This window comes from Schistocerca gregaria, chromosome X (assembly GCF_023897955.1).
Source record: "Schistocerca gregaria isolate iqSchGreg1 chromosome X, iqSchGreg1.2, whole genome shotgun sequence".
NCBI lineage: Eukaryota > Metazoa > Arthropoda > Insecta > Orthoptera > Acrididae > Schistocerca > Schistocerca gregaria.
In genome coordinates, this window is record NC_064931.1 from 599,995,268 (window position 1) to 600,010,295 (window position 15,028).

Genomic DNA, 15,028 nt, shown 5'->3' on the forward strand with positions numbered 1-15,028 from the left:
CCAATGAAACGCAACCTTTGGCTCGCCTTCCCGACAATATTATCTATGTGGTCCTTCCAACTGAAGTTGTTCGTAATTTTAACACCCAGTTACATAGTTGAATTGACAGCCTTGTGAATTGTACTATTTATCGAGTAATCGAATTCCAACGGATTTCTTTTGGAACTCATGTGGATCATCTCACACTTTTCGTTATTTAGCGTCAACTGCCACCTGACACACCATACAGCAATCTTTTCTAAATCGCTTTGCAACTGATACTGGTCTTCGGATGACCTTACTAGACGGTAAATTACAGCATCATCTGCGAACAGTCTAAGAGAACTGCTCAGATTGTCACCCAGGTCATTTGTATAGATCAGGAACAGTAGAGGTCCCAGGACGCTTCCCTGGGGAACACCTGATATCACTTCAGTTTTACTCGATGATTTGCCGTCTATTATTACGAACTGCGACCTTCCTGATAGGAAATCACGAATCCAGTCGCACAACTGAGACGATAACCCATAGCTCCGCAGCTTGATTAGAAGTTGCTTGTGAGGAACGGTGTCAAAAGCTTTCCGGAATCTAGAAATATGGAATCAACTTGAGATCCCCTGTCGATAGCGGCCAGGCTGAAGAGCATCCACTGGAACACGGAGACTTTAAAGCCAGAAGTGCTGCTCCTCAGTACAATGCGCCATCGCATGTGTCAGTAAATTATGAGTCTCCGAAGAGCGACGGATACCACCGATTTCCAGGCCAGCGCGTTTACCTGGCAAGTAATCTACCGAACCGAAATGTCTGGTCGACAGTTTGGTCATCACGGTACTGCTGCTACCTTTGCTGATGCCTTGTGGACACCAGTATAGGTCATGTGATTAGTGGTTTTCCAGAAAGGAGAAATCCAAGTTTCGGATTCGAATCCCAATTTGATACAGTTTTAATCTGCCAGGAAGTTTCGAAATTGCGCATATAGACCTTCTCCCAGAAATGCTAGTCCAGCAGAGTGTTCAGGAGAGCTTCCGTGAAGCTGGAAAGTAGTAGAGAAAGGTCTTGGCAGAAGTGAATCAGTGACGGCAGGTAGTGAGATGTGAAGGGATAGGTGAGTCTGTTAAAGTATTGCCCGGGATAGGCAAGGTACCAAGTTAGAGTCCCTGTCAGCATACATTTTTAATCTTTTAGTAAGTTTCAACACACCTATGCAGTATCCGATTTCATGCCACGATGTTTTAGGGGCTGTGATTTCAATAAATTGGATCTTCACACAATACGGAGGACTATGTCAAAAACTACACTCCTGGAAATGGAAAAAAGAACACATTGACACCGGTGTGTCAGACCCACCATACTTGCTCCGGACACTGCGAGAGGGCTGTACAAGCAATGATCACACGCACGGCACAGCGGACACACCAGGAACCGCGGTGTTGGCCGTCGAATGGCGCTAGCTGCGCAGCATTTGTGCACCGCCGCCGTCAGTGTCAGCCAGTTTGCCGTGGCATACGGAGCTCCATCGCAGTCTTTAACACTGGTAGCATGCCGCGACAGCGTGGACGTGAACCGTATGTGCAGTTGACGGACTTTGAGCGAGGGCGTACAGTGGGCATGCGGGAGGCCGCCTGGACGTACCGCCGAATTGCTCAACACGTGGGGCGTGAGGTCACCACAGTACATCGATGTTGTCGCCAGTGGTCGGCGGAAGGTGCACGTGTCCGTCGACCTGGGACCGGACCGCAGCGACGCACGGATGCACGCTAAGACCGTAGGATCCTACGCAGTGCCGTAGGGGACCGCACCGCCACTTCCCAGCAAATTAGGGACACTGTTGCTCCTGGGTTATCGGCGAGGACCATTCGCAACCGTCTCCATGAAGCTGGGCTAGGGTCCCGCACACCGTTAGGCCGTCTTCCGCTCACGCCCCAACATTGTGCAGCCCGCCTCCAGTGGTGTCGCGACAGGCGTGAATGGAGGGACGAATGGAGACGTGTCGTGTTCAGCGATGAGAGTCGCTTCTGCCTTGGTGCCAATGATGGTCGTATGCGTGTTTGGCGCCGTGCAGGTGAGCGCCACAATCAGGACTGCATACGACCGAGGCACACAGGGCCAACACCCGGCATCATGGTGTGGGGAGCGATCTCCTACACTGGCCGTACACCTCTGGTGATCGTCGAAGGGACACTGAATAGTGCACGGTACATCCAAACCGTCATCGAACCCATCGTTCTACCATTCCTAGACCGGCAAGGGAACTTGCTGTTCCAACAGGACAATGCACGTCCGCATGTATCCCGTGCCACCCAACGTGCTCTAGAAGGTGTAAGTCAAGTACCCTGGCCAGCAAGATCTCTGGATCTGTCCCCCATTGAGCATGTTTGGGACTGGATGAAGCGTCGTCTCACGCGGTCTGCACGTCCAGCACGAACGCTGGTCCATATGAGGCGCCAGATGGAAATGGCATGGCAAGCCGTTCCACAGGACTACATCCAGCATCTCTACGATCGTCTCCATGGGAGAATAGCAGCCTGCATTGCTGCGAAAGGTGGATATACACTGTACTAGTGCCGACATTGTGCATGCTCTGTTGCCTGTGTCTATGTGCCTGTGGTTCTGTCAGTGTGATCATGTGATGTATCTGACCCCAGGAATGTGTCAATAAAGTTTCCCCTTCCTGGGACAATGAATTCACGGTGTTCTTATTTCAATTTCCAGGAGTGTATATACAGCTATGTACTCATAACGGGTATGTATAACCAACCATGTACCCAATCTATGGTATAAAATTCATTTCAGTTATATATATATATATATATATAATTTATTTATTGCAGTTTCCACAATCTTTAGCGCATTATTTCTGTTATTTTCATAAGTGGTGTAGACGTTCCTTCTCAGTTTGCGGTAGTAAACGCACTTCACTTGTAGAAGTAAATTGCAGGGAATAAGTATCGTTCTAAAAGAGATACTGCCTTCAATAATTGTCTGTGAAGTATCAATGCCAGCAGTACATCTACATTCATACTCCGCAAGCAACGGTGCATAGCGGAAGGTACCCTGTACCACTACTAGGTGTTTCCTTTTCTGATCCTTTCTCACATAGAGCGAGGGGAAAAGACTACCTATATGCCTCCATATGAGCCCTAATTTCTCGTATCTTATCTTCGTGGTCCTTACGCGAAATGTATGTTGGCGGCGGTAGGATCGTGCTGCAATCAGCTTCAAATGCCGGGTCTTTAAATTTTCTCAATAGCGTTCCTTGTAAAGAATGTCAGCTTCCCTCCAAGGATCCCCTTTTGAGTTCCCGAAGCATCTCCCTAATACTTGCGTATGTTCTAACCTACCGGTAACAAATCTAGCAGCTCGCTTCTGAATTGCTTCAATGTCTTCCATTAATCCGATTAGGTGGGGATCCCAAACGCTAAAGCATTACTCAATAATAGATCGCAATAGTGTCCTATATGCAGTCTCCTTTACAGCTAAACCACACGCCCCTAAGATTTTCGCAGTAAACCGAAGTCGACAGTTCTCCTTCCTTATCACAGTCCTCATATGCTCGCTCCATTTCATATCCCTTTACAGTGTTAAGCCCAGATATTTAAACGACGTGACAGTGTCAAACAGGACACTTCTAATGTGTTTATCAAGCTCAACATGCATGTTTACTGTTAAACATTTAGTGTGCTTACGTGGTTGGTGGAACGTCTAGGTAGGCCATAATCTATTTTGATTTTGCTTGTCTGTTAAATAAGCTTCTGACTGCCATGTCAGCTAATCTAGGTGTTGGATCTGAGTTATTTCTCACTCCAGTTTGAACAGACCATTTATTACTTTTCGTCGGAAGCTAAACCTAACCAAGTTCGCAAAGAAAAGGCTGATACTAGGTTATGTCATAACGACGTGCTACACTTTGTTTTCGTCCATAGAGGCTCGACCAGTAGTGAGCTCAATATGATACGTACAAGTGATGACTATAGTAAATAAGGAATGGGGATCAGAATAAGAGTCATTCAGCTCTGTACCAAACGAGACCACAGGCCGAATTTTTCACTCTCGTCACTATCGGAATCATAAGCACATCATTGGATAAAATATTAAGTTATTGCAATTAATGACATTTTTCAATGTTTTTCACCAGTATTGCATTCTCTTTGAGACGATAGTCAATCGTATTATGGTCTTGTAAGCCGGAAACGGGTCAACGAAATAAATTCTTTAGATCCGCAACAATTTGGTCCTTTTCAATTATAATAGCGAATGTATTGAAATGATTCATGTCTCTGCTTAATCGGTGGGGCGGCACGTCAAAAAAATATTAAAACAGAGAAATCACCCTTAAATTCTCACAGCTAGCTTACTGAAAGTGACACTGATCAAAAGAGAATGTTGTACATTGCTGAATAATTACTCACCTGTGGGAGTATAAGGTCATCCTGTAAGGGTCAACATCATAGACGTTTTCTTTATTTTGTCGGAATGAAACTACAGAAAGATAGAAATAAGAGTGTTCGAAAGGGACGGATTGTAACGGCACCCAGCCTAAGTGTTCACAGGAGCTACATATGACCAGGTCTGATATTAGGGGTACTATATGAAGTGGAAGCAATCATTCATGTGGAAGGCCTTGGAAATCAACTGGCGATGACTACCTGACTCCAAAATGTGCTGAACGAAATCATAATGAGCAAGGCGGCGGTGTGATAAAGACAACGGACTCGCATTAGGCAGAACGGAGTTCACGTCGCTGTTCAGCCATCATGAGTTAGTGGTTTATGTAAATAGCTTAAGGCAAATGTCAGGATGTTCCTTTGAAAGGACAAGATTAATAACCTCCTTCAGTCAGCTTGTGTTTTGTCTTTAATGACCTTGTCGTCGATGGGAAGCTAAACTCTAAATCTTCTTTCAGTATGAAACAATAATCAGTCGACAGGCACACTTGTCAACTCTTGCAGAGGATTTTCGTTGCAACCCAGAGACATAGATCAGTGTCAAAGTGAGTCCTAGGCAGGCGATATGAATGAGTTTTCTTAGTCCTGCTGCTGCATACAAACCACAGCTCGAAAGAAACGAATACGCGACGTCGCCTAGAATCCTGCAAGCAGCTTCGCCTTGGTCGATAGATCAGTGAAATAAGTTTTCAGAGTACACGATGTGATATGCGAATGATCAGGAGAACGAATGTGCTATGTTGCCTTGAGATGCAAACAACTGCAAGCTACGAACAAACATGGGCATTCATGATACTATGACATTAGTGATGAATGGTATAGATTTGTGTATTTTTGAGGTGACTGTGAAAACTATTGAGGCTGTGGGATAACATGTAATTGTTTTTCATGGCCCGCAATCAGGCCATTAGTTTTTGTCGCTGGAGGATTGAACGCAGATATTGAGCAAAGACGCTCTCCGCACTGGGTATTAGTTTTCTTTGACTTTTCTCAGCAAGCGTGATAATCCTTCTGATCTCAAATCAACTAAAGTTTCAAGGGAACCTTCCGTAAAGCCGGTGTTGATGAAGATCTGAGGGGCTGACCCAATACTTGATGTTGTCCCGTACAACGGCGATTTTAGCACAAGGAAGGAGCTAGTTTAACGACATTACACTTAGTTTGATGCTCTCTGGGATGCAGTATGGATGCAAAGCAATGGCCAATGTAGACGCTAGCTACTAATTACATCCATTAAATCACTTCTCTCAAGTCCGCCTGCTGATATTCTGCTCGTCTTGAAATAATTATTACCATCGAGGAAATTTCCCAGAGATCATTAGTATCATGGACATATTATTATTTTCCTTTTAATCTCAACTGGAGGAGGAAAAATGCTAGTTATTTCAAAATAAGTAGTGTAAAGGGTAACTGTACAGAGTAGCTGTTGTCCAAACAGCGTGTACTTTAATCACTTCTGTACAAGTGGTGCACCTAATCCTTTATTTGATATTGATTTTAGTTCTCTAAATGTAGCTAATATAAATTAGCTTCTGAAGCAGAATAGTATAATAAAATCATAATCACTTAATTAGTTTCCAAAGTGGACCTTAACAATAGCATCTCCTTATAAAATAACTGCCATAATTGATCTCATTAAGATTCCGTTAACTTAGTTTTGGAAGGAAGTTTTAAAAAATATTTGAAACTTACTTTTTAATTAACTTTATAATAGTTTTCTTTGTTTTTTCCTTATATACTACAGTAGTAGGACAAAGTTCGTACAGGTGTATTTTGTTAGTGCGGATTGCCTACTCAGGTGCAGGTATGCACTCAGAGGCAAACCTATTGCTTTCCTTTGATTGACAGGTTCTTATACTATCGTTCTCTTTTGATTGACAGGTATGTTATCTATTGTTCTGCTAAAAGGATTCTTCATTTTGATTGACAGGCACATTTTTTATATCAACGTGGTTTTAGCAGTACAATAGTTAAGAGGACGGTGTGTGTGAGTGGGTGACATGGAGCAGAACAGCAGGTTAGGTACAGAACATTAGGTTAATTTGCATAATTTTTATGTAAAACACAGTACAATAGTTTAAGGGAATTGGCGATAAAGAAGAATGCACCAGAAATGAAATTTGAAAAGTGTACCAGAAAATGGTGGGAGGACATAACTAATTACTTAATTTGATATCAAAGGCGGTACAACAGTTTAAGAAAAGGGGGGTGACATGTAAAGCCACTTAACAGAACAATAGGTTAAGTGCCGACAAAGGGCCAAATATTAGGTTAAGACACCAGAGTACAGTGCTGAACATTGGATTATGCAACATGTTTGCCCCATGTAATTACTTCTTACAAGACCTACATGTTTCCGAACAGCAGAGAATGATGAGCAAGAGAAATTCAACCCCCACTAACTGAATTGTTTATATATCAACAATGTATTTCCTGTTATGAGATCCTTCCTCTCCACCAAAGAGTCACCAATTTCCATATATTCCATACACTGTCTTGAATCCCCTAAATTGTTTACATAAACAATATTCCAGACATTGTTTAAACAATGTTCCATACACAGCAATCGATTTCTGGACAAATTATTTAACTAGATAAATAAACTATATTCGATGAACTGCCATAAATAATTAAATAATATTCTTTACATTGTCTAAGGTGTTTAAATAATATTCCACACCCTGAAAACGAATTCCCTCCAAATGACTGATCAACTGAGTCTTTTTCCTGCCAATTTCTGGGAGTAGGGTATAGGGGAGGGGTTTACCAGAGTGGGGGAGGTTAATTAATTGATGAATTTAATTAAGAAGTCAATCAAGCTGATAAGGGTGAGAGGGGCTATTCCAATAACTCAGACCTGAAAGTGTACCTGTAGCAGTGAGAGGAAAGTTTCCTGAGGGGTGGGGGAACAATAGGTTATGTGCCTGTCAATCAAAAGGAAGGATCCTTGTAGCAGAACAATAGGTTAAGTACCTGTCAATCAAAGGAGAACAATAGGTTCACCCTTGAGTGCATACCTGCCCCTGTTGTAGGCAACACCCAGTAATAAAATGCACCCATACGAACGTTGTACTACTACTTACTAGACACAAAAAAGTTCCATTAATAACAGTAACTCAGTGCAAAATATTTCGTTGTCATCAATCTACAGCTTGTAAATATTATCTGTTTCAGTCCTATAATTGAATTGCTGTATGTACTAAACAAAGTATTAACAGGAGCAGGGTGAAAGCTAGAATTAGACATAAAAATAGGTAGGACACTATCTAATGAAACAAAGTTTTTATTCTTAAAATACTTTTAATTTTATGATTTTTAGAAACATTCTTTTAATTTACAACTTTCAACTTTAAATTTTTTGAGTCGTGCTGATGCAAAGTATTACAAAACTGGTTCGTTGGATAATAGTTGGGGGCAACAAGTAGTGAATCCCATTTAATTCTAATTAGTATGTTTTGAGAAAAGGTACCTTACATAGGAAAAATATAAGTTGCAGAATTAAGCATTTACAAAAATTACACAAAATTTACGTATGTAAATATACACCATAAAACATGCCATATACAGAGTACAATGCCGCAGGTTCTTTTCTTGTGCCTGTAGTGTCTTTCTCCGCTTCCACTGCTTTCTTTTCTTCCAAAAGACGTCCATACACTGACTTCCACAATTTTTTATTCGCATTATCTCCAGATTTTTAAGAGTTGCAATGCACCGTAAGCCTACTTCCACACGCATTCCCTGCAGGATTGATTTCGAACACGTATGTAACCATAACTGAAATCATAAATTGCATCCAGTATACCCATGTATAAGAGACAGACACATGTAAACGAGAAAAAATGTAAGTAAACTGTTTATTACTTCAAAAGTAATAGTTAAATACATGCATCCCGCTGTGAGACAAGACGGTCAGCGCCTTCATGGGAAAATGTTTGTGGCTGCCTATGGAACCATGATTGGGTCCACACCCAGACATGCACACTTTCATCCGAAGCAAGTCAACGGACACGAATGCCTTTCTTCAGGGCTCCAAAAATTTGGACATCGCATGTAGAGAGATCGGGACTGTACGGAGGACGTGTAAGGGCTTCACAGCGAAATTTCTGCGGCGTAGTCAAAACAACCTTGGCAACATTTGGGACCGCCCACTTACCTACCTACCTCCCTTCCATCACACTTAATAGGCGTGCAGAGTAGCTATTCCTGACGAATGTGTGTGTGTTGCAGGTGCAGCTGAACGTGCTGAAGGAGGAGAAACGCAAGCTGCTCGCTGAAGCTGATCGCGAGAGACAGAGACCGCAGCCCGTTGCAGGTACTATAAAAACATCGCTTTTCGTGTTAGCTGCATCTAGATTCTCTGTACACGAAAGGATGACAGAAATGCCTGTATGAAGGTACAGTTTCAGACCTCAGACTCTGGGACTGATAAAGTAAGTGCTTAATTCGTAATAGAGTTAATGAGCTAAACGGACATTTATTAGACTGTTTTCGACATGAATGCACTCAATAGGAACCTGTCAGTTGCACAACAGTTTGGTGTTACTTGGCTGGATGCCGTTGTACTTCAGTTTAAAGGACGGAAGAAAAGTAAGACACCGTGGTGTTCAGATCAGCCTCTACATGCTGACAGATACAGCTCTGTGGAAATCCATCTGCACCCAATACTACAATAGTCTATTTAACAACAAACACCGCACACTCATACTCTCCAAGTGAAGTGACACGTTGGTTAATGCACTGAACTCGCATTCAGCAGGGTGAAGTATTCATCTGGGGTTTTCAGGAGGCATCCATTACATCACTTGCACCTCTTGCGACTCATCAGTTAAAACGCTAGCCTGTTACAAGAAGTTCGCCAATTGACTGTTTATATACATGCGACTGAAGAAAGGTCTGCTTGTGTAATGAGCTACTGTTTTATTGTCCAAAGCCTTGGGTGGGGATGTGGGATTTGTGGTAATTGTGAGACACCGGATCTATCCTGCATCGTATCCATGTTGCATAACAAGGACCGTTCATTGCTTTATACGTGGCACGTTACAACGATCAGGACATAAAATGCTGGCACTGAAACGCATGACTGCCTTCCTGAATAGTGATCATGTTACGTATTTGGTACACGAGGAAAAATTGCAGATTATTCAAAATAGTGTGATATCTTTCAAGCCGACAATACACCTCGCCATGATGCACACCGTTTGCAGGAACACCTCGAAAAAATTGCTGGGATTTTGATAATGTTGAGTGCGCACCAGAGTTACCAGAAGTCGATCGTATTGAGTATTTCTAAGTCACTCCGAAATGATGTATCCCATTACCCACACTGTACATTTTATCCAAATTGACTGTGAAGGCGACAGTGCGCGCAGCGCTTCTGCCATGGTACACAAATCCTGCAGGTATTTCAGTATACGACGTGAGAACGCTTCCGTATAGGTGCATAATTTCTGTATCAGGCTACTCACAGAGAAGTTGTACTGGGTGAGCCAGGGAGCCATCTACAAACTTTCAGAGTTTGTTCCCGACAATTGTTCGAATTTTTTGGTCCCAGGGACCCGTGGTCCATCACAAAGTAATAATGTAACCATGATTTATTCGGTTATCGCCACAATTATCTTTGTTTCTGCTGAAACACACCATTGCATCAAAATTATTCGGTCGCCGACTATGTAACGAAGAATTAACAAAACAAATGTCGCGAGAGGCGGGCCCGTCAGTATAAAAGGAGTCGAGGAATTTAGTTGTCAGTATAGAAGTAGAAACAGCAAAATGGGTCGGTCAGGAAAGCTGAACGGCTTCAAACGTGGACTTGTCAGTAGATTTCACCTTAGTAACAGATCCATCAAGGACATTTCTACTCTTCTAAATCTAAATAATGAAAACGGCACAGCGCGTTTCGAGAATTTATTCTCATTTTCAAGTGCATTTGTGCACATAAATCTGCCCAAGTAGACTGTTGGTGAAGTGACTGTGAAGTGGGAACTCGAAGGAACGACCACAGCCAAACCAACACCAGGCAGACCTGATGTGCTAACGGACAGGGACTGCCGAGCATTGTGGACGGAATCACTCGTGAGTTATAAAGTTCTACCAGCAGTCCATGTAGCAGAATGACTGTACGTTCATAGTAAAAAACAATGGGGTGCATTCGTCGAACACCTATCATAAGCCATACATTTCTGTACTCACTGCTACCTGACACCTGAGATAATATGAAGATCGACGGCATTGGACAGTCTATGATTGGAGACGAGTGATTTTGAGTAATGAATCACGGCATTGCCTGTGGCAATGCGATGGAAGGGTTTAGATTTGATGTATGTGCCTGCATGCAGTAGAGGAGCAGTTCAGAGACAGTGACTGTATCAGCATGACAGGGCATCACCTGTGAGGCAATGGTTTATGGACGATAACATTCTTGAAGTAGGCTGGCCTGCCCAGAGTGCAGACATGAACCCAAAGGAACAGCTTTGGAATGTGTTGGAACGTTGACTTCGCTCCAGACTCCAACGTCAAACATAACTTCTTCCTGTGGCTTGGCTTCTTGAGGAAGAATGTGTGGTCATTCGTCCACAGACATTCAGACACCTCATTGAAATTGTTCCCAGCAGAGTTCATGCCGATGTAAAGGTGAACGATAGACACACTCTGTATTAATGTTCACTAATACATTTCTGGATACTTTTGATCAGATAGTATATCTTCACAACAGTGGAAAATTCTGTAATATCCAATCACGAAAATATACGACACAAAATGTAGTACTATGCAACAACCCTCAGATGCAAAAGTACTTTGATATTATTGCCGTCTCAGCGGAAACAGCCTGGCATAACACTTTTGAACCTTAATTAGATTGGAATCCATATGTGGAATCCATATTATCATATTGTGCGCAGCGATCGTTGAATGTAGAAAGTGGAGAACAAAGAGCACCAGTCTTTCAAGATCGACTGCTTTTCTTTTTCTCCATACTCTGGTTTAGTACCTCTCTCCCACTGCATTCAGTGAGACAAAAACGAGGTGGATATCGACCAACACTTCTTCAGTAAACCAATCCACAATGCCGTGTACCACTGTTAACGTACAACAAACACTTCCAGAAAAACAATCACAGTACAGAATTAAGCACCCCTAGTGGGCTAATGAGCCAATACGTACGTGGTTAGCACGTACCAACCAATTAAAACATCAAGTTCATTCGTGTGCTGCAGTCCCTCACCTGTCTGCTCCCTTAGCTGAGTGGCCGAAAGAACCGCGACCTGTGGGTACCATGGTTGCCCACTCTTCATCTATCCTCATGCTCATCTCAGATAGGTCCTCACATGCATCGCGGCCACCAAAGGATATGGAGGAGGAGATGATGATGACGATGATGATGATGATGATGATAGGGAGAAGGAGAAGAATCAGGTCACGGCTGCTTTGGTGATCCCGGAGGTGACAGATCCCCTGCACAGTCAGATTCCGAACCAATGCTCATTGATGTGGTTCCATCATCATCGGTGACAGGCAGTGGTTCGTGGTTATGATTGGACCTCCTGGTCCCTTAACAATTAATTTGGACACCTGTAAAACGATCATTCAGTGGAACTGCGATAGATGTTATTCTCACCTGTTGGAAATGCAACACCTTAATTCTTCCTCTTCTGCAATTCTGTTGCTGTACAAGAAACATGTTTCTTTGATGACCATGCCCCAACACTGCATGGTTATCGTGCATTCTGTTCTGAGATGGCATCAGTAAGGGTACGTAGGCTGGTTTGCACAGTTGTTATCAGTGGGTGGATTCACCTTTGTACCATGTTGGAAGCAATAGCCTTGCAAGTGCAAACGACCACAGTGATCACCATTTGCCACGTTTATTTACCCCAGGAAGGCCACTTTATAACACTGACTTGACTACCTTAAGTCAAAAACTTCCCTCTTTTCTAGTAATGGGGGGATTCAATGTGCACCACCCACTGTGGGGTCGAGTATCACTTTGTCTGGGAGGAACATTCTAACTGCCCAGCTTGTTAGCGATCATGGTCAGTTGGAAGACATCTCAAGCATGGTACTCTAACACACAACTATCTGTGGGATCTTTTCAGTTATCAGGCTAACGATCTCTTCCCCCTACGTCATATGTTCGTTACATTGGTCACTACATAACAATCTTTGCCTCAATGACCACTTTCCAGTGATCCCGTCGGTTCCTTGCCACCACCATAAGGGACTGACTACCACACTGGGTGCTTTGAATGACCAACTGACAATTGTATGTCTAGGTTGTTACCTTCACCACTCTCTGCCAGATTGCATTGACGAGGTAGTGCAAGACGTCTCTGACACAATCATACATGCCACTAGAACTGCTAGTCCCCTTTTCACAGGTCCCCTTCAACACTGGCTGGTTCTGTGGTGGACCATAGTCATTACTATAGCTATTCAGGACTGCTGAAGGGACCTGCAACGTTTCAAGGAACATGTTTCCCATACCAACCTTATCTCTTTCAAACGACTTCTTGATCAGGCTCGCTATGTATCTGAATGCAAAAAGAAGGAATGCTAGGAGTCTACGCCTACTCGCTGGGAACTCCTTCTTCATCCCAGGTGTAGGCCATACTCCATAATCTTTTGGGCCATCAAAAATCCACAAATGTATAGGATCTCCTCCTTTGGGATGGCCTCTGTACTGACGTGTTGGCCCTTGCTGAAGACCTTGTGACTCACTTTGCGATGGTGTCAGCATGTTGTTCTTACATGGCTGTTTTCTGGACGTGTAAGAGATGAATAGAAGACATTCCCATCTCGTTCGCCCCTCAGCATGAGAATGAACCATTCACTGACTGGAAATTGGTTCAGGCTCTTGCATCATCTCACAACATGTTCCTAGGTCCTGATTCCATTCAGAATCAGATGATACAACATCTGACTATTACTCAATGGCTCCATGTCGTTAGTATCTTCAACCGCATTTGGATAAATGGTGTCTTCGCTTCGCAATGGCTAGATAAGATCATCATTCCAATCCTTAAGGCGGGCAAAAACCCACCTTCCATGAACAGTTACCAGCTGATTAACCTCACTGCTTGAAAGGCACGTTGCTTGCATATTGTGCTGGGTTCTCGAATCTCGGGACCTTTTGTCTCCCTCTCATTGTGGTTTCTGAGATGGATGATCTATAACAGATCGTCTGGTTAGGTTCCAAACAGCGACCTACATAAGGCATACCGTTTGGGACAATCACACTTTATTTACCCTCCATGACCGAGTATTTCAAGACTCCATATCAATTTTATTCGTCATTTTTTATCTCATCAGTTATTATAATTAAGAGTTGGTACTTTACTGAGCTCTCTATAGGCCAAAGAGAAAGCCGTCCAACAGAGCTCATTGCTTAGTGTCACATTCTTCTTCGCCACCATTGGGCTGATGACCTCTGTCGGGCCACTGCTCACACCCACACTGTATGTTGACAAGTTTTGGATTTGCTACAGCCCCCACCCTGTAGCTTTGGCTGAACACTAGCTCCAAGGTGCAATGTGATAGGCCTCTGCTTGGGCCCTTTTGCATAGTTTACAGTTGTGTTTTGCAAAAACGCGGGCCTTGCGTTTTTGTCGTTGTACCATGGTCCATCCTGACTCAGAGCTCTACTTCAGTACACAGTGTTTGGACGTTGTTTTGCTACAGACGCCATTAATAGCCCCCAACCCCTGTTTGCTTTGACGCTCCCAGGTGCAGATCTGCAGGTGCATCTGAGGCCTCTGCTCACTCAGAGATGGAACATCATCTATTGGACTACTGCCCCCTGTAATAAACTGTATACTGCAAGGGGACAACTGGTGCATGGCACTCTTTCTTCCATTCCTCCCAGAATGAATCCACCTTTGTGTGTTGTCGCTACATCGGTCTTACCAGACTGACCTGTTGTTCTATTTTATGTAACGAACCACAACCACATTTTGATTGTAAAACCTTCCTGGTAATTTCTCATGTCCTGATGGAATGTCCCCACCTTCGTGCTCTCCATGCTAAGCATAGTATTCCAAATTATTTGTCTCTCTTGTTGCCCAGTGACTCACGGGTGGTTGAACTGGTTCTCCATTTCCTCTGTGGCAGTGATTTTTATTCTGAGATATATTTTAAACTACCTTTCTGGTGGGGCAGGGTTGTTAGGGTTGGGGGTGTCTCCTGCCACATGCTCGGTCAGGGGGAGGGACCCTTGACTCCGCCTCCTTTGCCTGCTGCCTATGAAATCCCTCCTTCCTATGTTTTAATTGCTTCTAGGAGGTTTACCTCTTTTTCTGCCGCACCCCGTTTCCTGTTATAGCGGTGGGACTCTGTTGATCAGTGAGTGCTATCCTCCTTTTTAACGCTTTGCCTATGATGGATTAGGGGTGGAACAGGTCTGGGAGCGCCTGACCCCTTCCCATGCAAATCCCTGGGGGATTTCTCTCATCTTTTTGTTGTTGTTGATGGTCCAGCTGATGACCATTACCTTTTTACCATTTCCCCTTTTACTTTTCTGGATATTGGTTGGGGATGGGGCTCCCCTCATCATGACTGACTCGTAGGATACCAATTGTCTGCTCTAACCTATGTACCGAACCAAGCCATAT

At 43.5% G+C, this 15,028-nt stretch overlaps 1 protein-coding gene across 2 annotated transcripts in view; it reads left to right on the forward strand.

The window, feature by feature from the left end:
* LOC126297996 (KN motif and ankyrin repeat domain-containing protein 3) overlaps window positions 1-15,028 on the forward strand; it is a 381,284-nt gene that overhangs the window by 256,504 nt on the left and 109,752 nt on the right. For both annotated transcript variants that reach the window (XM_049989312.1, XM_049989313.1), the window contains one exon: window positions 8,652-8,736. In XM_049989312.1, coding sequence (XP_049845269.1) covers window positions 8,652-8,736 — 85 coding nt within the window. The remainder of the gene's footprint in view (window positions 1-8,651; window positions 8,737-15,028) is intronic.